We start from the raw sequence: 20,630 nt of genomic DNA, 5'->3' as shown, positions 1-20,630 counted from the left end.
CCTGAGAAGGAGGTTGTCCAGGCCCCTCCACTCTCATGCTCCAGGGCACACGCTGGGCCCAGCTGGGTCAGGAAGGAATCAATGCCCCACTCCATGGGAGAGGGTCGCTCTGTGGGTGGCACTGTGTGTGTGTGTGTGGGTGGGGGGGGGATGCCCTACTCTGCTCTGAGCTGCTGCTCCAGGGAGGCTAGATGGGCCTGTTGGAAAAGCTCAGGGCAGCCTGGGCACCTCTTGACGACTGCTGAGATTCCCCCTGTTCCCAGCTGGTCCCTGAACTGGGCAGCTCCTATGTGGGGCTAGGAGATGATGCGGGGGTGGGGGCTGGGCAGCTGCAGGAGGGGATGTGGTTTGCTGGGTGTTGCAGGAACTTGACTTTGTTCTGACCGCGGTAGATTTCGGCTGGAGAGTGCAGAGAAACCATCTGATGGGGAAGAAAAGGGCCGAGCGCATCACGGGCTTCCTGGGGCTGCAGCCCCCGGCGCAGTTCCTCATTCCGCTCGCACTCGGGCCTCAGGCTCGGTGGAGCTCAGCACCAGGATGTTGGTGGCAGCGCTGAGGGGCCCCCACTGCCCCGTCATGGCATCTGCTCTCACCGTCCTCCTCGGTGAGTATCGGAGACAGCCAGGCTGTGTGTCCATGAGGGGGGCAGGGGGAGTATGAGACAGGGTGTGGGATCCAGGTGCTTTGGGATCTGGTCACTAACAAGCGTCTCCTCTCCAGGCTGCTGGCTGGCCGGGCACAGCGGGGTGTGGGGAGGTGAGTATCAGTCTGTGGGGAGGATGGTAACATCAGGGATGGGGGAGGGGATACGTGGGGTGGGGAAAAGAGGAACTGAGCCCTGAACCTTCCCCCCAAACTCAACCCAAGCTCTCTCTGTGAGCTCAGACCTGGCCCCATTCTTCTGTGCCCCCCGACCACCAATGGAGTAACTAGGAGCCAAATCTGGCTCCCAGGGTCTGAGGAAGCAGACGGGAACCGTCCCCTGGTTCAATGTCCTGCCCCCCACAGGCTGTGAGGATCGGGGGGGCAGCACGTGGATTTATTTCAGCTCATACAAACGCTAACAGGGCCTGTCTATGGGTTCTAGATCCCCTCAGGGAACCGAAACATTCACGGTCAGTGCAGCCATGGGGGAGAACCCCCCAGATCCACCCCTGCCCCCAGATCCATCCCCAATAGCTTCCTCCCCTGCACTCGCAGCCCCCCCACCCACAGTTCCCAAGACACGTGAAAAGACCTGGGGAAAGGTGGGTCTTGTGTGATTCCCACTGGTCACAGACTCTATTTACAACCACAGGGCAGGGGGCAGAGCTGCTGGGGGCCCACTGGTCAGGCTCCCTGGCTGGCCTGTGGTGGGGCCGGGGAGGGAGGGACGGGCAGGGCAGGTGATCTCTGATGCAGCTGGATCTTGAGCTACGTCTGGGTGAACCCCCTGCCCCCAAGCCCCATGGGCAGGCAGTGCCAACCCTCGTAGGGGACAGACTCCTAGAGAGGCCGAATGACGGATGGACTGAATTGGGGCGGGGGGAGGTGGGGGCTGTGTCTCCCCTGTTTAACTCCTGTCTCTTGTTGAAAGCAGGGCGTGAATTTCTCAAACCCACCATCTGGGTGAGCCCCAGCAGGGTGGTGGCGCTCGGGGGAAGCGTCACCATCCGCTGTGAGGGTTTGTACCCAGGCATGAAGTTCTTTCTACATAAAGCTGGACACCCGAACCTGCAGGAGCAGTCGGTGCCTGATGGGACCGTGGCTGAATTTCCCATCCGCAGTGTCGGCCGGGAAGATGGAGGGAGCTACACCTGCGACTATCGCTCCATAACGGATCAGAATATCACATCGCAACTCAGCGACCCCGTCAAGATCATTGTAGGAGGTGAGGGAGGGGCCTGGCTCAGCATCCTGGCTCCCAGCCCCACACCCAGCCAGATCCCCATGGGGTCGCTGCACCGATGGGACGCTCAAAGCCAGGCTCTGCCCTGATCCCTGGGTCCAGCAGAGGGGATGCCTGGCCAGGGAGTGGGGATGGAGTCACTGGTGGGTTCCCCAGCCAGGGGGAAGAAGCAGCAACTGGAGATTTGGGGCAGAGAAAGGGGGAACCCATACTGCCAGGGGAAGCTCCAGAGTAGGGGGGCCTTTCCCAGGCAACACATCAGTTAGGGGGTGATGGGCGGAGCTGAAGGTTATAAACCTCAGTGTATAGTAGAGACTTGCACAATCCCCTAAAAGTCAGTGGTGGTATTTTGCACAGAACCCCAAGAGTCCTGGCCCCCATCCTCCCCGCTCTCCAGCTAGACCCCACTCCCTTCCCAGCAGAGAAGCCAGGGAGTGCATGGACCCTGGAGCCTGGACTGGCCTGTCACGCGCTAGGGAGCAGAGCTCTGGGTTCCCAGGGGCTGGGGTTGCTCCGTGTCTCATGCTGTTAGCCCAGGGCTCAGAGGAAACTCTGGCCCCTGTGGAAAGGCATCCAGGAGCCCGTCCCCAGGGCCGCTGGGTCTGACCCACCACTGAGGCCACGTGGTGAGGACGGGCCCCAGGACTGAGTGACGGGGCCTGCGTCTCATGGCCTGTCTGCTTCCCACTGCAGAGCCCAGCTACCCCAAACCCAGCATCTCCCTGAGAACCAGCAGGGGGGGAGCTGTGAGCATCTGGTGTCGGGGGCAGCACCGGGGCGTGCGGTTCGTGCTGAATAAAGAGCGACGCCATTTTGAAGCTATGGATTCAGACGACTTTGAGGCTGTGTTTCCCATCAGCAACATGAGCCGGGAACAGAGCGGGAGCTACAGCTGCTCCTATCACAGCCGATCGGAGCCGTTCGCCGTGTCGTACCCCAGCGACCCCATGGAGCTGGTGGTGAGAGGTGAGGGGCCCGGCTCGGTGTCCCCGTTCCCAGCCCCACCCCCAGCCAGACCCTGACGGGGGCTCGGTGCCAATGGGACGCTCAGAGCCAGGCTCTGCCCTGAGCCCTGACCCCGCAGAGGGGACGCCTGGCTGGGAAGTGGGGATGGAGTCATTGGGGGGCTCCCCAGTGGGGGGGAACAGCAACCACTGGAGCTTCAGGGCAGACGGAGGGGGCTCTCTTCCCCAGGGGGAGCTGCAGAGAAGGGGCCTTTTCCCAGGGGGATACTCCGCCAGGTTGCTCCCATTCTTGGGATCCATAGAGGAATTGGGGTTTGGGGGGGGGCAATTGCTGTGGAAACAGGTTGTTGTGCCCAGGGGTGGGTGGGGCTCAGACATCAGAGGGAGGGGCAGCCCCAGACCCCCAGCTTCTCCAATGCCTCCTGCACTGCAGGTCACTGCCTGGAATTTGCTGGAGGATCCCAGGGGAGGGGCAGGATCTGGGGGGTTGGGCTGTGAAATTGGGCCCAGCTGGGTGCCAGTGTCCTTGGGCAATAACCCCCACTCTTGGGCCACATGACACCCCCCTGGCCTCAGAGCTGCAGCACCTGGGAGACCACAGACTGGGCCAGACCTGCCGGACCACGGATTGGGGGCTCCGGTCCCAGGGCAGCGCCAGCTGCTGATCTCCAAGTGACTCTTCCCTTCCCCCCACAGCAGCCTCCCCGGATTTCAACAAAACCAACGTCGCCCGCCTGGGGCTGAGCGCCGTGGTTGTGCTCGTCCTGGGGCTGATCCTGGCTGAGGCCTATTACAGCCGCCCAAGGGGAGCACCCTAGGTGAGCTGATCCTCCCCTTCTGTGCCCCTTCCTCCCCCCAGGGTCTGGGCCCAGGGTGACACGGACCCCTCTAACATGCCATCTCTCTGCACTCCCAGGAGCCTGGATCCAGCCGTGCAGGGAAGAGAATCTCCCTGGGGTACGAGCCACTTTACCGTGGGGTGCTGAGACGCCGGCACAAACCCCCTGCCACCAAACACCCCTGCCTCAGAGAATCCCCCCCAACAGCTCCCGACCTGACAGCGGCACCCCAGGATTGAACCCCCGATGCCGTGTGTGACGTTGCACTTCATATGTTTATGGAAATACATTATATTTACACTCATAAGCATAACTGGAATATGCTTTATGCAAAAGGTCTCTTGTAAGTGTAACTTTAGCGCCCTCGTGGCCCAGATGGAGTCTGCTCTGCAGGCAGCGCTGGCCAAGAGAGGGCGCGCGCAGGAATGCAGCAGGAGAAATCCCTTCCACCCCAGGGGCACCTGTTCCAAACCCCCCAGAGTGAACACACACACCCACAGGAAAAGTACAGTGGATATAACAAGGGAAATATTTATTTACAGAGGGATGAGAGGAGAAAAGGGGGAGCAGTAAGACAGGGCTGCATCCAAGCCAAGGCCCCACAGGCCCAGTGGTAGCACAGTCTGGAAGGGCAGACACCGAGCAATGTGTCTGCATACAGAGTTCAGGAGTCCTGAGCAAAGTTCCAGTCCAGGGGTGAGTCTTGGGTGCTCCTGGTCGTCTTCGGCGCCAGTGAACTTTCCCCCAACAAACCCCTCCGGTGCCCTCTTCTGCTGCTTTCTGCAAAGCCACACCGAGCGACCCCCTCCCCACTTAACTAGCTGCAGCCTCCCTCCTTGTCCCCAGTGCAGAGTTACAAGCCCCAGTACTCCCAGCCCCATGCAGCTCTGGGCAGCCGTGATACTGGGTCCAGCTCCGGCCTGTCCTTCTCAGGCGAGTCCTCCCTGGCACAGTGCTCCTCCTGGCTCCTGTCCTGGGGTGTCCCCGATCGGCCCTGTCCTTCCCAGGCTTCAGGCAGGTTCTCTGCTGCTTCACTTTTTCAGGGCCTGCAGGCTGCATCTCCCTCTCCCTGGAGCTCCAGCGCTGCCCCCTGGCGTTTCCCTTCTTTTTTATTACTCTCCCCCTCCCCCTTAGGACAATGATTTAAAGGGCCATGCTCTCTAAACCCCAAAGGGGTTACATAAGGTATCACTACAAAGCTTATAATCTACTGAGTGTGATCATCCTATTTGTATGAATGTATCATTCTTCTATCTAAATCTAGAAATATAAAACTAACTCTGAGGTCCTATTGTAATTATGCAAAGTGTGGGCCATTAATGGTGGTTTAGAATTTGATGGCATCCATTGACTAGGATAATTGGCTGTGGATGATTTATTTACTTGCAAGCCTTCTTGTGGACTTGGAGGCCAGCCTGTGGTTAATGAAGAATGAGGTCGTACAGTGACATGTGACCATGTCACCTGATACTGGAATCCATCTTAAACCTACAAAGAATCCTGTGGCACCTTATAGACTAACAGACATATTGGAGCATAAGCTTTCGTGGGTGAATACCCACTTCGTCAGATGAATGATGAAGGTGCCACAGGACTCTTTGTCTCCTTTTACAGATCCAGACTAACACGGCTACCACTCTGATCTTAAACGTGGTGCTTTACCATTTAGAGGGAGGGGTGGGAACCCAGAGAGACAAAGGATTCCAGCCTTGGGGTGGAACAGAACAAAGGGCGCTGCCAGTCATGAGGAATCCCCTAGTTACTACCTGAGCTGGAAGTAACAAGAACTGTACCAGAGAAAGGATTGGGCCCAGACTAGGAAGGAGTCTAGTCTGTGAAAGAAGCTTATTGGAACATTTCTAAGGGTGAGATTTACCTGTATTCCGTTTCTTTAATTTATTAGGCTTAGACTTGCGTGTTTTGTTTTGTTTTGCTTGGTGACTTACTTTGTTCTGTCTGGTATTACTTGAAACCCCTTAAATCCCATTTTTTATACTTAATAAAATCACTTTTGTTTATTAATTAACCCAGAGTAAGTGATTAATACCTGGGGGAGCAAACAGCTGTGCAAATCTCTCTATCAGTGTTATAGAGGGCAGACAATTTATGAGTTTACCCTGTATAAGCTTTATACAGAGGAAAATGGGTTTATTTGGGGTTTGGATCCCATTGGGAGCTGGGGGTCTCGGTGCTAGAGGGAGGAAACCTGCGGAGCAGGTTTTGGTTAAAGTCTGCAGCTTTGGAGGCTTGGATCACACCTGGGTCTGTGTTGCAGCAGGCTAGCGTCTCTGGCTCAACAAGGCAGGGTTCTGAAGTCTCAAACTGGCAGTGGAAAACGGGCTCAGAGGTAATTCCAGCACGTCAGGTGACAGTCCCAAGGGGGTCTTTGGGACTGAACCCGTCACAATCGGACTTTAACAGCAGCCGCGGTGACGCCAGCTCCAGCCCAGCTCCGCTGGTTCCTCTGCCCCCCCCCCTCGGAAAGTAACTAGCATCTCTGGGGCCAGCGGAGAGATGCCCAAACCCAGGGGATTTTCCAGCTAGAGACTCGCTCCAGCAAACGGGGCCGGGGCTGGAACAAACCCTTCGTTTCACACGGTGCCTGCCACGGCTCCCCTGGTTCCTGCTCTGCTGTGTCTGTAACAGCCAGTCCCAGGGGTCAGTGGGGTGTTTGCCATGGGGCTGAGCAGGCTGCGGGCTCTGGACCCCACCCCCAGCCTGTGTTTAACCCTGTTTAGTGTGGGGCAGGGGCTGGGGAGTGTTCTCACCTTGGGCCCTTTATTGCATCTCCATGAACAGAACAAGGTGCACTGGGCACCCCCATGGTGGGCATTTGAAGGGAGGTGGATGGGGGGAGTGCAGAGTTTGGGGGAAGTAGGTTGGGGGTGCCAGGGTGGGGGCTGAGGGAACAGGGGCCGGATTGGGGAAAGGAGTTTGAGTGCAGATATGCTTCCCAAGAAAGGTCAGAGCTGGGGGGTAGGATTTTTTGGGGGTGTGAGTGGGGAGAGGCTGATGGTACCCTCCCAGGAGGGAGCTGCGATTTCTACGTCTTAGCAGGTTTCTCTCTCACTTCCCCACTCCTACTTCTGCCCCCTTAGTCCTGGGTGACCCACTTTCTTTCCCCTCAGTCTCCTGCCCCCTACATTCCCCTCTGCCCCACATTCCCTGCCCCATAATGGCCCCTCATACCTCCCCTTCCCCTCCCCTTTCCCTCTAGATGCTCCTGCCCCACCCACATTTCCAGACCCCCCAATACCCTTTCCTTACCCCCCTTCTCTGCTCCCCACACTTTGCCATGTAGCCCCCCCCACCCTCAGTGGGTCTGAGCTGGGAGTGGGGGGCAGGATTGTTTCCAGTCAAAACCCCCATGGAGCTGGGAGGCAGGAGGGAGAGGGGACAGGAATGCCCCCATGGCCACGGGGCAAGTTAAGCCTGGAACACACATGGGGGGACCCCAAATCCCCCCTCCTCTGTCACTGTCCTGCTCCAGCCTCCTCAGTCTCAGCCCCCTTCCCCTCCTCCCACATTCTTCTTCCCTCCCTCCCCCTGCCTCACACACTGCCTGGCCTATAATGGCTCCCACATCCCCTCAGCCTCCCCCCTGACGCGGACAGGTATGGCAAGAAATGGGGTCTTTAGGGTGTTATGCTTATAAGAAGCACACGGGATCTTTTTCAAGGGAAAAGGCAATACGCCGCATTTATTGAAGATACAACAATTAGCATATGCATTCAGTTACACCCCACACACAGACACTGTCCTGCCAGTCGATCTTATAGTTACCAGTCCAGATCAGCTAGGTTGATCAGCTAGGTTGATCACAGGTAGGGAGGAGTCGGGTTCTCTTGGTCGCAACACGATGCTCTGGGGAAGTCTTGGCAGGACGAACCCAAAGTTTCATGGCAGGCACCCTGTTTATACAGTGATTCTCCTTCATTGGGACCAATGTGTTTTGCACCATCATGCTGTAATCAATTGTTGTTTGACGAGTGCTTGTTTTCTTAAATTGTCCTTCTCATCCTTTATCTTGTTCTTTCATCAAATTCCTCAGGGAGTTACCCCAGGCTGGTTTCGATCACAGCTATCTTGTCCCCATAGACAGGTGCCAGTCTCATCTTTAGAGCCCTCAATCTGCCCTCTTCTGACATTTCAATAGAGGTCTGTTGCAGCCTCCTTGCACCCTTGTGTCTTGTCTCCGGTTCCTCCCTCGTACATCTGGTTCAGCGATGGCCTTCACACTTATCTCTTAACACACACATTCCTCATTCACACACAAAACAGAATTAATTTACACAGAACATTTTGAACAGGAACATCAAGTTGCAATGTAAAAGAAAAACAACCATGGCATTCTTTTACTTATTTTAAAATGCTAAACCTACAACAAATTGGTGACCCTCAAAGGTCTGTTACTGCCTTGAAATCAGTCCAGACACAGATTCTGGCTGATGTATCTCTACCCATTGGCCCATTAGGCCATTTCTTTCTGCTATTCAAAAAGGGTGACTGGCAGGATATGATCAAATCACACACCAATACATTTAATACATGCTACCTTATTATTCTTTATCCTCCATTCTAAATTATATGAAATACAAACATAAAATCCTACTACTACATGTCCCCTTTTGGACCCCTCAAGAACAATTCTTTAGTGGGTCATATTTTATATAATTGTTTCATAGCAATATACTGAGAGACAATTTGAGCTTGTAATTTGTAATATAACAAACATTCTTTTTGCCCAACAGCACGTACAACAAATTCCTAACAAGCAAACATAGGACAATATTAACACAACTAGTAATGCGTGAAACATAATAGACAATATGCCCTTAGAGGCCAGGGACCAGCCTATAAAAACATCGTACCAATGATAGGCTGTCAGTTCTTTTTCAGATTTAGCAATTTTTGGCATGTCTCCATTGATGTGTAATATGTGAACGACACGCTTCCGTATATCCCCCTGTTTCTATTGTAAAAACGGAGTCACCTTTTCTAGTTCATCCCATACACATGTTCCCAATGATGTGTCCTTGCTGCATGGTTCTGTGGTGACAGGTAGGGACAAGCACCCCCCATTTCTGAGGGCTCCACTCCGTACACCCTCAGGTGTCCAATAATTTCTTCTTTCCCAGCCCACTGACCCATAACCTGGGGAAGCCAAAAGGAACTCGGGGTTAATTTTGGGAGCGGGCTCACTTTCCATATTTCTGTCTCCACAGACTGTTGGTGATCAATTTTAACAATAATTTCACCTAATAACAAATCAGGCTTAACCATGCTGGAAACACATTGTCCTCATTCATATTTGTAGGTGTCAAACAAGGACCTCTTCCACTGTTTTAAAAGATGCGTTTATACCCAAACATTCCCAGATATTACCCAAAACAGTTTGTGTTCAAGTGATGCTAAGCTAAGAATTTGCATTTCAGTACATCTGTAGCGGGGTGGACACCCACTCTTGCCTGGAAAGGCTTGAAAGCAGCCCTGGAGAGGGCTGCAGCTCTAAAAGCTGGGCTGACTGGGGAAGTGGCCGCAGCCGGGCCACACCCCAAACAGGCCTCAGCTGGCCCTATATAAGAGGCTGGGAGCCAGGAGCTAACAGATTCTCTCTAGCTTCTGAGAGGGAGGGACCTGGCTGCAGGGACCTGAGCAGTGTATCTGGAATGGAGCAGGGCTGGGGAAAGGCCAAGGGAGCTGGGAAGCTCCGGCCTAGGAAAGCCCCAGGCTGCAGGCCTGGTAAGGCCTATTAGGTACTGGGTTGCAGGGGCAGCCCATGGGTAGGCAGAGGCAGCAGTTCCAAACCCCTTTGCCTGTGATGCGTGGCTGATACTGCAGTCTGCCCCAGGGAACGGGGGCTAGATGGAGACGGGGCAGTAGCCAAGACTGAGGGGATAGTGGGTGGGGGTTCCCCTGGGAGGGGGAGACCCAGAACTGTGGGGGTTACTGCCAAGGGGCAGCACCCCGGATAACAGGGCACCGGGTCCGGGAGGGACACAGGGAGCCAAGCAGCAGCGGGACACCAGACCGCAGAGGGCGCTCCAAGGCTGGAAACAAGCTAATTCCCGAGACGACCAGCAGGAGGCGCCGCAGCGGTGAGTCCCGCACTGTTACAACAGCCTATGGCCAAGGCAGGTGTATTCCCTACTTCTGTTTGTTGTTTATACAGCAGCCAGGAGGTGGTGTTTAGCCACCGCCACATATTCCATGTTGCTTTTTGGTTTCCCAGCCCTATTTGTACCAAATCCACACTAGTTACCTGCCTGCTTGTGAATGAGACTATCTTGCACTTGTGACAAGAAACGTAACTTATTCGTAATTACCTCCAGGTCTACAGTGTTCATAATTCCTGCTCCAACTCCTCCTAATATGGTGTCTACTGCATCTCATTTTGCTCGGCCATTGGAGTGTTGATGTGTTTCTATCCAGGCCGTTGTAATAGGAAGGGAGTAGGGTGAACATTTGCGTTCCAATTTAGACACATTTAACTGAGTCCAATCCATACCGATTTTCATTTTTACTAATAGTGGATTTAACAAGACTTTTACTCGATCACTTTGAGTCACAAACGACTTTGGTTTCTTTATCTTAATTGGGGTACCAGGAACTATAGATCCAATTTACTACAGGGTATTGGACAGTACCCCACAATAACTGTTACTATTGTTCCTGTCCTAACAGGCTCATCCCACTGATATAGTAATCGTGGGTAGCTGGAACTCCAGGTGATATCCCCATAGGGACCCTCTATTTTAACCCCTATTTCCCAGTGGTTTGGTATTCCTGTGGAGTTTATAAGGTGAACTTTAAGTCCCACTTCCCTTCCCAGGTATACACATTGGTATTTCCTAAGGGTTTTAAGATTTGGCTAGTGTTTTTATCATACCATTCCATGAGGATCACCGAATCACAGGTAGGAATCCATGACTGGTTGGCGGGGAGTGAATTATTCCTTAAATATTGGCTTATAAGGAGGGCTGCATCTTCTCCCATGATTGCGCTAATTATCTGGACACTAAAAGTTCCCGGAAGCAGGTAAAGCCAAACCTTACACTGGAGGCTCATTTTCTGTGGATTAAAATTGTGGTGGTTAAGCAGCGCCTCGAGCTCAGCTTCTGGGATGTCCTTTTCTGCAAAGAATCCAAACATCATTATTTATGTAAACGATGTAACTTGTGAAACATGGACCCATTTCAGTTTTCCATCTTTTTCAATGCAATATACCAATGGGCTAAGGTGCTGCACTATGGAGTAAGGGCCTATCCATTTTGACTCCAGTGAGTGACCCCTTTTTCCCATTTTAAGGTACATGACTTGGTCCCCTGTTTCCCACAGGGCCTTTGTTTTTGCATTTTGTTGTTCATTTGTTGGGTGGCCTGATTAACTCTATACTGGAAGGTAGTTTTATCTTCTTGTAACCGCTTAAGCCATTGAAAATAATCATGCTGGGTTATATTAGAGCTCTCTTCTTGACCCTGTACCAGGTAACTCGGATCAATCATTAGGCGCATTGGATGTCCAAACAAAATTTGGAAGAGTTGAATTTTTGTCCTTAGTTAATTACTGCTGTGGATGTCAGCCAAAATCAGAGGCAGTTTATCTTTCCCTGTGTGATTTTACAACCTTCCAGAGCGCTTCCTTAATAGTGCAATTCATGTGCTCTACTTGGCCTGAGGACTGAGGCTGGTCTGGTATATGGAGCATTTGTTTAATTCCCAAGGCTTGTATCATTGTGGTAAAAATTTCTCCTACAAAGGCTCCACCATTGTCAGAATCTATTATTTTGGGGGTGCCATATCTACACACTACCTCATTAAAGAACTTTTTGGCCACTACCCTGGTGCTATTATCTTTAGTAGGAAATGCCTCCACCCATCCGGAAAAGGAATCGATTATCACCAATAAATACTGGAATCCTTCCTTACTCCTTGGCCGTTTATCAATAAAATCAATTGGAACCCTGTGCCACGGCCCAAGCCTTCATTGGTTCATCCTGGGTTGCCAGTGGGGAGGACGAGCCTTGCCCTGAGTGCACCACACACAGTTTCATACCCATGTTCTAACATCATCTTCCATACACTCCCATTCTGCTACTTGCTTTAGCCTTCTTAAAGTCCCTTCCACTCCTTCATGCATAAACTGATGGGCTACAATAAGTAACTCTTGTCTTTCTATTTTGCCTGGGACTCGGTCGGGTGGTCTGTAGCGCCATCTGTTGGCTCAGCTGTGTCAGCACAGACATTCCTTTTCTGACTTCTGGTTACAACTGCTATGTCGTGCTGTCGGGCTATTGTATCTACCCAATTATTCCAGGTGCCCTCCATGCCCGTTCCTTTACTGTGGGTCTTTACAGGTCACACCTTTAACAGTTTAGGGTTCTTTGTTACCCACTGGTAAATCCATTTCCATTCCTCTGAATATGCAATATCCTTTCCATCCGCTGCTTTCCACCCATTCCTATACCAATCGTGTATCCAAAACTGTATTCCCTTCACACAAAAATCACTGTCAGCATAAATATACACGGGCTGTGGGGAATTTTCATATCACCTTAAAACCTGTTACATTGCGTGGAGCTTGGCATGCTGAGCTGATCCATGATCTAAAGGTCCCTGAATTACTTCTTCTTCTAAGTCAATGGCTGCGTATTTTACACATCTTTTCCCGTTTACTACCATTGCACTCCCATCAGTAAACTGGACGTGCTTTTCTTGGCCCACGGTTTCTAATTCTTCCAGTGGGCGTGCCTTTACAAGGCAATTCTTTGCTCCAGAGTGACCTCTGGACATTCATGTACTTCCCTTTCTCAATCGGGGCATGTGTTAGTTGGACACTGTTTCTGTGGTCACCCCGTTAACTAAAATAAGCGTCCATTGGGCCATTCAGCTGTTTGAGACTTTACCTCCCATTAATTTCCCTGATAAAATGTACTTGAGAGGAGTGTGAGTGCTTTGGGTAGCAATAGGGTCCGTTCCTGTGAGCGGCTCAAAAGATTGTACTGCCCAGACGGCTGCTAGACACGTTCACAGGGGTCAAAATGAATTTCTGCTCCTTGTAATTTCCTGGATTCAATTGCTACCGGCACTCGCTTTCCCTCTTCATTGTTTTGTAATAGTGTGGCAGCCAAGGCCATGTTATTAGCCACCAAAAGGCTGATTCATCAGGGAAACGCAGGGCTGGGCCTGTGAGAGCCTTGTGCTTTAGCTGAGTTAAAGCGGGGTCCTGCTCTTCTCCCCATTCCCATTTGGTCTTTTTCTTTAGCAGTTTCCACAAGGGATGAGTTATTTCAGCATATTTATAAATGTGCGGTCTAAGAAAATTGAATCCCCCTAGCATTACTCTTAAGGAGTGGGCGTCGGTAGGGACCGGCATTTCTACCAGTGCCCTCACCTTCCTCTGATCTACCTGTCTCCCTTCTTGTCCAACGACTGCGCCCAGGTGTGCAACCTGAGGTAGCACCAGCTGAGCCTTGTCTAAGGCTACTTTGAACCCCGTTTCCCGAATTTGTGCCAACACTTTTTCCATTTGCGCCTCAGTTTCCCCAAATATCAAAATGTCATCTACATATGAACACACAAAAGGCCTTTCCTGTGGGCTCAACGGGTCTAGCAAATCCACAACATGCCGATGGGCAATAGCCGGGCTGTTGTGATATCCCTGGGGCAACCAACAAAAGGTCCGTTGTTGCTCCTGTATGGTAAAGGCAAATGGATCTTGTGAGTCCGGATGTAGGGGGGTGGCAAAGAAACACTTGGCCAGATCAATAACTGAGAAATATTTGGATGTGGCCTGCACTGTTTGTATGACCTGTGTCATACCAGCCACAATAGGAGCCATAAGGATGATGCCCTTATGGATTCTTCTATAATCAATGGTTAAACACCAGGATTGGCCGTCTGCCTTTAGCACTGGCCACACAGGGGAGTTAAAGGGTAAATTTGTTTTTTGAATGACCCCTTGTTGTTCTAAGTCCTGGATGGTTTGCACCAATTGGGGCTCTGCCTCTCTCGGGTAGGAGTATTGTTTTTGAGGAGCACAAATTCCCCAACGATCTTAACACAAGCATTAATTTTACCGCAATCTGTTTTCTTTACGTCCATATTTGTTGAGCTGTAAGTGAGGCTACTGGTATCTCTCCCCCTTTTGTTAATATAACATCCTGCCCGATTTTTCCTGAATGGGGAGGAGGAATTTCTAACTTCCAGAGAGTACGTCTGGGCATATTGATTACCACATTGCTTTTGAACAACCAGTCAGATCCCAGAAGAATTTCATCAACCATATCGGGAGTCTGGATCAAATCCCCTAATGTCTCAAACGCTTGCACCGAAAAGGGGACTTGGATCCATTCCCACCCAAGACTAGATTTCCCTTGAAAGGATTTCAAAGCGACCTGTTTTAGTCTCTTTCCTGCTTTTGGGGTTGTTCTGATTAAGGATACAGCGGCTCCTGTATCTATTAAAGCTGGTGTATGGGTATATCCACCCTGCTGAACGTACACACATGGTTTTCCCCTGGGATCTCAGGAGACCTTGCCTATGAACCTCCACCTCTGTGCCCCTCCTGGTGGTGGGGCTTCCTCGTTCAGCGGGCCCCTCTAGTCTTGCCCCGGAAAAGGGAGTGGGTTTGGGAAGCATTGCAGCGAGGAAGAAGGGGGTGGTGCACTTGGAGTTATGCTAGCCACCTCTTTTGGTGGGGTTTGCAACCTCATGGCTTCCCTGATTAGTTCTGGTGTGGGGGCTCCATTCCACTCTTCTCGGTTTGCCCCGCGGGGCATTAGTGTTCGCCAGGGTATCCGGCCAGCCTCATTTTCCGTGTGCCCACCTCCCTCCTTTGATTGCTGGGAGGAGGCTGTCTGATATTGCCGGGGGTCTGGGTATAACCGATCTCCTTGTCGTCCGTGGTTTCTCTGTCCACGGGAGCGGCCTCTCGTATATGCTGCTCGGGATCCCGGGATTCCCTTTGTGCCGCTCCCATTGGTGTATGTAACGGCTGGTTCTAACGCAGCTACATTGGCAGCGCTTTCTTTTTTTATAGTGGGCTGGGGTCCAGAATGGGTGGTTATCTGTTGGACCAAACCCTTAGTTCCCCTAGGGTAGCTGGGTGACCCTCTTGCCAAATTCCAAGTCTCCCGGAGTAGTAGGGGGTTAAAGAAGCAGCACAATCGCTTAAGGACTGTATGCTGAATGCCATTGTATCCAGCACGGTGGCGTTGCCCACCGGTGTTAAGCCGGCCATTATCTGCATCAGACCCCATCGGGTTAAATCATTCTTGGGGTCCTCATTGGGCTCTTGGGTTCCGGCTACGGCTTGTGCTATGAAATTGCGCCTGCCTATTTGCTCCCCAAAAAGTCCCATTAAAGTCAATATGCTGCTGTTCTCGTCGACTCTAATCCTGTCTAGGACCCCCCGAATCTCTGAAACCACGCAGACGCCCACCAAGGCATCAGACTTCAGTGGCATTCAGCTCGTCCCTTATTGTGAGCAAAACCGCATCAGAGCACCGCCTGGAGAAATTGTCCTTTTTTAGGGGTCCCAAATGATCGGCCATGGCTTTTAAGTCAGCGGCTGATACAGGGACAGTGGGGACAGTTGTATTTCCCCCTCCCTCTGCAGGTATTCTGACTGTAGTTCATCGTAGGGCTGCAATAGGGTTTTGTTCAATAGGTTCCAATCCCTGGGGCTCATCCCATATATCTCCATTCCAAGCTTCGCTAGGATCCCGTTCTCCCTCCCATTCGGGGAGCTCACCGTATCGGGCTTGGTCCCATTCTCCTGCCATCACGGCCGCTACTTGGAGGGTGGCAAACCCCAATTTTGTTTTGAGACGTTTCATAATAGATTCACAGTGGTTGTGATTGGCAGGGGCTCTACCTTGTTCTAACCTTAGCTTCTTTATCATTCCCTGTAAAACCTGATTCTCTTTCGTATTTTATCATTGTCCTCGATCTGTTCAGTGAATCAGTATTTTCCATTTATCAGTTTCTCGTTCAGATATACCAAGCGTCTCATGAAATGCGGTGTTTTCCTCTTGGCAGCTAGCCAAGCGGAGGAATGCCTCATTGCATGCTTCCCACAATAGCCAAATTGCAGCCAAGTCCCTTTTTATTGGGGTCGAAGGCCTGTAGACCAACAGATATTTTGCCAATCTATCTTCCAAATCAGCTAATGCTTGTTCAGTCCGTGGGCTGGGCCCACACTTTTGCAAAATTGTCTTAAAAGGAGGAATGGCAATTTTTTCTGCTCTTCGTGAGTTTTGTCCCTAGGGGACTCTTTTCGCCTGAGCATATTTTCTTTATGAATCTCTTTTATCTGTATAACTTTTCCGTGCCCACGCTCGTGCTGGGATTTAAAAGAAAAACAAAGTCTATACCCACTAAAAACTCTGCCTGACCGAGCAGGAGCGGGGAACGCTAAGCCCCCTACCTCTTGGGCTCAATCTGCTATGACCGAGGGTATATTCAGCTATGCAATTTTTCCCCGACAGACGGGTAGCAGCAAGGACTCTAATCCTCCCCCTTATGGCCCGGCCCCTCTACGACCGGGGGTGTATCTACCTAGACAGTTTGTATATATTTCATTTGTATAGTTTTCCCCGACAGATGGGTCAGAGCGAGGACTCTAATTCTCCCCCTATTGCCCGGCACGTCTACGACCGGGGGTGTCCACACCTGAATGATCGATCGCTTTATACTGTGATAGACTCAGGACAGACAGTTGCAAGGGGGGGGGAGGAGAAATCCATCTCAGAGGGTTGAAAGGCCCTCCTCCCTATCAACTGGGGGGGGGGGTAACTACAGGTCAATCAGGTTCAGCTGAGAAGGGGTTACCAGAGTATCAATTCGAATCAGCTGAGAGGGAGCTACCTGAAGTCAATTAGGACCAGCTGATTCCAACTTAGGGCTGCCCGAGACCTTTTTAAACCCTCCCCTGGCGGGGGAGGGAGAACAGGAGAGAGAGAAGGAGTCCTGCTGCCAGTAGGTTAGGAGCAGCAAGACAGTGAAAGGCTGCATTCCCTCCCATAAGTGAGAAAAGCAAGCTGAAAAGACTGGTGGAGAGAAGGAATGGACTTCCCCTGTGCCACCAAGAGGGACTATTTTACCCAAGCCTGTCTCGCCAGGGCTAAAAGCAGTGGAGGCTGGGGAGAGCAAGAAGGTGCCTTGCCACAATCACAGTGCACAGTGACACTACCTGAGAAGGAGATTGTCCAGGCCCCTCCACTCTCATGCTCCAGGGTGGATGCTGGGCCCAGCTGGGTCAGGAAGGAATCAATGCCCCACTCCATGGGAGAGGGTCGCTCTGTGGGTGGCACTGTGTGTGTGTGTGGGGGGGGGGGATGCCCTACTCTGCTCTGAACTGCTGCTCCAGGGAGGCTAGATGGACCTGTTGGAAAAGGTCAGGGCAGCCTGGTCACCTCTTGATGGCTCCTGAGATTCCCCCGTTCCCAGCTGGTCTCGAGACTGGGCAGCTCCCATGTGGGGCTGGGAGGTGATGGAGGTTTGGGGGACCAGGCAGCTGCATGAGGGGATGTGGTTTGCTGGGTGTCACAGGGATCTGGCTTTGCTCTGACTGTGGTAGATTTGGGCTGGAGATTGCAGAGAAACCATCTGATGGGAAGAAAGGGGCCGAGCGCATCAGGGGTTTCCTGGGGCTGCAGCCCCTGGCGCAGTTCCTCATTCTGCTCGCACTCGGGCCTCAGGCTTGGTGGAGCTGGGCACTGGGGTGTTGGTGGCAGCACTTAGGGACCCCCACTGCCCCATCATGGCATCTGCTCTCACCATCCTCCTTCTTGGTGAGTATCAAAGACAGCCAGGGCGTGTGCCCACAGGGGCATGGATCTGAGACCAGGGCGTGTGCCCATGGGGAGCGGGGATCTGAGACCAGGGTATGGGATCCAGTTGCTCTGGGATCTGGTCACTAATGAGCTGTCTCCTCTCCAGGCTGCTGGCTGGCTGGGCACAGCGGAGTGTGGGGAGGTGAGTATCAGTCTGTGGGGAGGACGGTAACATCAAGGACAGGGAGGGGATGCGTTGGGGGGGGAAAAGAGGAACTGAGCCCTGAACCATCCCCAAAACTCAACCCAAACTCCACCTGTGAGCTCAGACCCATCCCTGTTTTTCTGTGCCTCCCCAGCTCCCCCGACCCCATGGAGTAAGTAGGAGCTGAACGTGGCTCCGGGGGTCTGACGAAGCAGACAGAAACTGTCACCTGGTTCAATGTCGTGCCCTTCCCCCCCCCCCCCCCCCCAGACTGTGAGGATCAGGGGAGGGGTGGCACGTGGATTTCTTTCAGCTCATACAAATGCTAACAGGGCCCATCCATGGACTCTAGATCCCCTCGGGGTAACTGAAACTGTTCACAGTCAGTGCAGCCATGGGGAGAAGCCACCAGATCCACCCCTGCCCCCAGATCCACCCCCCACAGCTCCCTCCCCTGCACTCACAGGCCCACATTCCCAAGGCCTGGGGAAAGGTGGGTCTTGTGTGACCCGTGCCCGTCACAGACTCTATTTTCAACCCCAGGGTGGGGGGCCCACTGGTCAGGCTCCCTGGCTGGCCTCAGGAGGGGTTGGGAGGGGGGCAGGTGATCTCTGATGCAGCCGGGTCCTGAGCTATGTCTGGGTGAACCCCCTGCCCCCAAGCCCCATGGGCAGCCAATGACAACCCTGGTAGGGGACAGACTCCTAGAGGCCAAATGATGGATGGACTGAATTGGGGCGGGGGGAGGCAGGGGGCTGTGTCTCCCCTGTTTAACTCCTGTCTCTTGTTGAAAGCAGGGTGTGAATTTCGCAAACCCACCATCTGGGTGAGCCCCAGTAGGGTGGTGGCGCTCGGGGGAAGCGTCACCATCCGCTGTGAGGGTTCGGACCCGGGCATGGAGTTCTTTCTGCGTAAAGCTGGACACCTGAATCCGCAGGCGCAGTCAGTGCCTAATGGGACCGTGGCTGAATTTCCCATCCCCAGTGTCAGCCGGGAAGATGGAGGGAATTACACCTGCGACTATCGCTCCATAGCAGAACAGAATCACACATCGCATCCCAGCGACCCCATCAAGATCATTGTAGGAGGTGAGGGAGGGGCCTGGCTCAGCGTCCCGGCTCCCAGCTCCACACCTAGCCAGATCCTCAGGGGGTCTCTGCACCAATGGGACACTCAGAGCCAGGCTCTGCCCTGAGTCCTGGGCCCAGCAGAGGGGACGCCCGGCTGGGGAGCGGGGACGGAGTCACTGGGGGGTTCCCCAGCCAGGGGGGAGAAGCAGCCACTGGAGATTTGGGTCAGAGGAAGGGGGGATCCGTGTCCCCAGGGGAGATGCAGAGCGGGGGTGCCTTTCCCAGGCAATACATCAGTTACAGGGTGATGGGCAAAGCTGAAGGTTATAAACCTCAGTGTATAGTAGAGACTTGCACAGTCCCCTACAAGTCAGTGGCGGTGCTGTGCACAGAACCCAGGAGTCCTGGCCCCCATCCTCCCTGCTCTCCCCGCTAGACCCCACTCCCCTCCTAGAGCCAGGGACAGAACCCAGGAGTCCTGGCTCCCCACCCTCCCAGCAGAGAAGCCAGGGAGTGACTGGATCTTGGACTGGCCTGTCACTCACTAGAGAGCAGAGTTCTGGGCCCCCAGGGGCTGGGGTTGCTCCATGTCTCATGCTGTTAGCCCAGCCCTCAGAGGAAACTCTGGGCCCCTGTGGAAAGGCATCTCATGGCTTGTCTGCTTCCCACTGCAGAGCCCATCTACCCCAAACCCAACATCTACCCGAGCCGAAGCAGGGGGGTCTCCTTGAGGGGAACTGTGGCGATCTGGTGTGAGGGGCAGCGCCGGGGCATGCGGTTCGTGCTGAATAAAGAGCGACGCCATTTCCAACCTATCGATGCGACTGGGTTTATGGTTGTGTTTTCCCTGAGCAACGTGAGCCGGGAGGACGGGGGGAGCTACCGCTGCTACTATCACAGCATAGTGGATCCGTTCAACATGTCATACCCCAGCGACCCCATGGAGCTGGTGGTGAGAGGTGAGGGTCCCAGCTCGGCGTCCCCATTCCCAGCCCCACCCCCAGCCAGACCCACACGGGGGCTTGGTGCCAATGGGACGCTCAGAGCCAGACTCTGCCCTGAGCCCTGACCCCGCAGTGGGGACATCCGGCCGTGGAGCGGGAATGGAGTCACTGGGGTGTTCCCCAGTCAAGGGGGACCAGGAGCCACTGGAGGTTTGGGGCAGAGGGAGGGAGGATTCCTGCCTCCAGTGGCAGCTGCAGAGAAGGGGACTTTTCCAAGGGGGATGCTCCCACGGGTTGCTCCCGTTCTTGGGACCCATAGAGGAGTTGGGGCCTGGGGGGGCAATAGCTGTGGAAACAGGTCATAGTCCCCAGGTGTGTGTGGGGCCCAGACATCGGGGGGAAGGTCAGCTCCAGAACCCCAGCTCCCCTGATGCCTCCTGCTCTGCTGGTCGCTGCCTGGAATTTGCTGGGGGATGCCAGGGAAGGGGCAGGATCTGGGGGCCTGGGCTCTGAAATTGGGCCCAGCTTGGTGCCAGAGTCCTCGGGCAATAACCCCCCCTTTTTGAGCCACATGACATCGCCCTGGGAATAGGAGTGAGCATTTCCCAGAATTCCCTTGGTTCTTGCTTCCCCTCCCCACACTGGTGTCAGGGGACCTCCTGACCCTCCCCAGTAGATGTTCTGCTGCCTCTGGCTGCACCCTGGTCCCCAGGGCCCTGGGCACCACTCGAGTGTGGGGGACAGCAGTTAACATACCAGCCTCCCCCAGCGCGCACTGCCTGGCTGTTTGTCAGCAGCCAAGATACCCCGGGGATGGGCTCACTGCACAGCAGACAGGCTGCGGCAGAGGCACCTGTAGGGATGGACAGAAGGGTCCTATGGGGACAGGGAGCTGGGGTGGTTCCCTGTTCTGGGGGGCTAAGACCCTGCGGCTCTGATTGT

General features: G+C 53.6%; 1 protein-coding gene across 1 annotated transcript; it reads left to right on the top strand.

Moving 5' to 3' along the window:
* Nucleotides 1–402: 402 nt before the first annotated feature.
* LOC112120733 (immunoglobulin superfamily member 1-like) lies at nucleotides 403–19,703 on the top strand (the record flags this gene model as incomplete). Its single annotated transcript, XM_029914330.1, has 9 exons — nucleotides 403–604; nucleotides 721–756; nucleotides 1,580–1,870; nucleotides 2,582–2,854; nucleotides 3,550–3,662; nucleotides 3,770–3,827; nucleotides 17,395–17,487; nucleotides 18,472–18,762; nucleotides 19,419–19,703. Coding segments are annotated over exons 1-9 (1,507 nt in total), but the record flags the coding sequence as incomplete, so codon positions are not given.
* Nucleotides 19,704–20,630: the final 927 nt, after the last annotated feature.

The sequence above is a fragment of the Terrapene carolina genome, unplaced genomic scaffold, assembly GCF_002925995.2.
Source record: "Terrapene carolina triunguis isolate 2854851 unplaced genomic scaffold, T_m_triunguis-2.0 Scaffold35052, whole genome shotgun sequence".
In the NCBI taxonomy this organism is placed as follows: Eukaryota; Metazoa; Chordata; order Testudines; family Emydidae; genus Terrapene; species Terrapene triunguis.
Note: the sequence above shows the minus strand (reverse complement) of the source record. Positions and strands in the feature narration are given on the sequence as shown.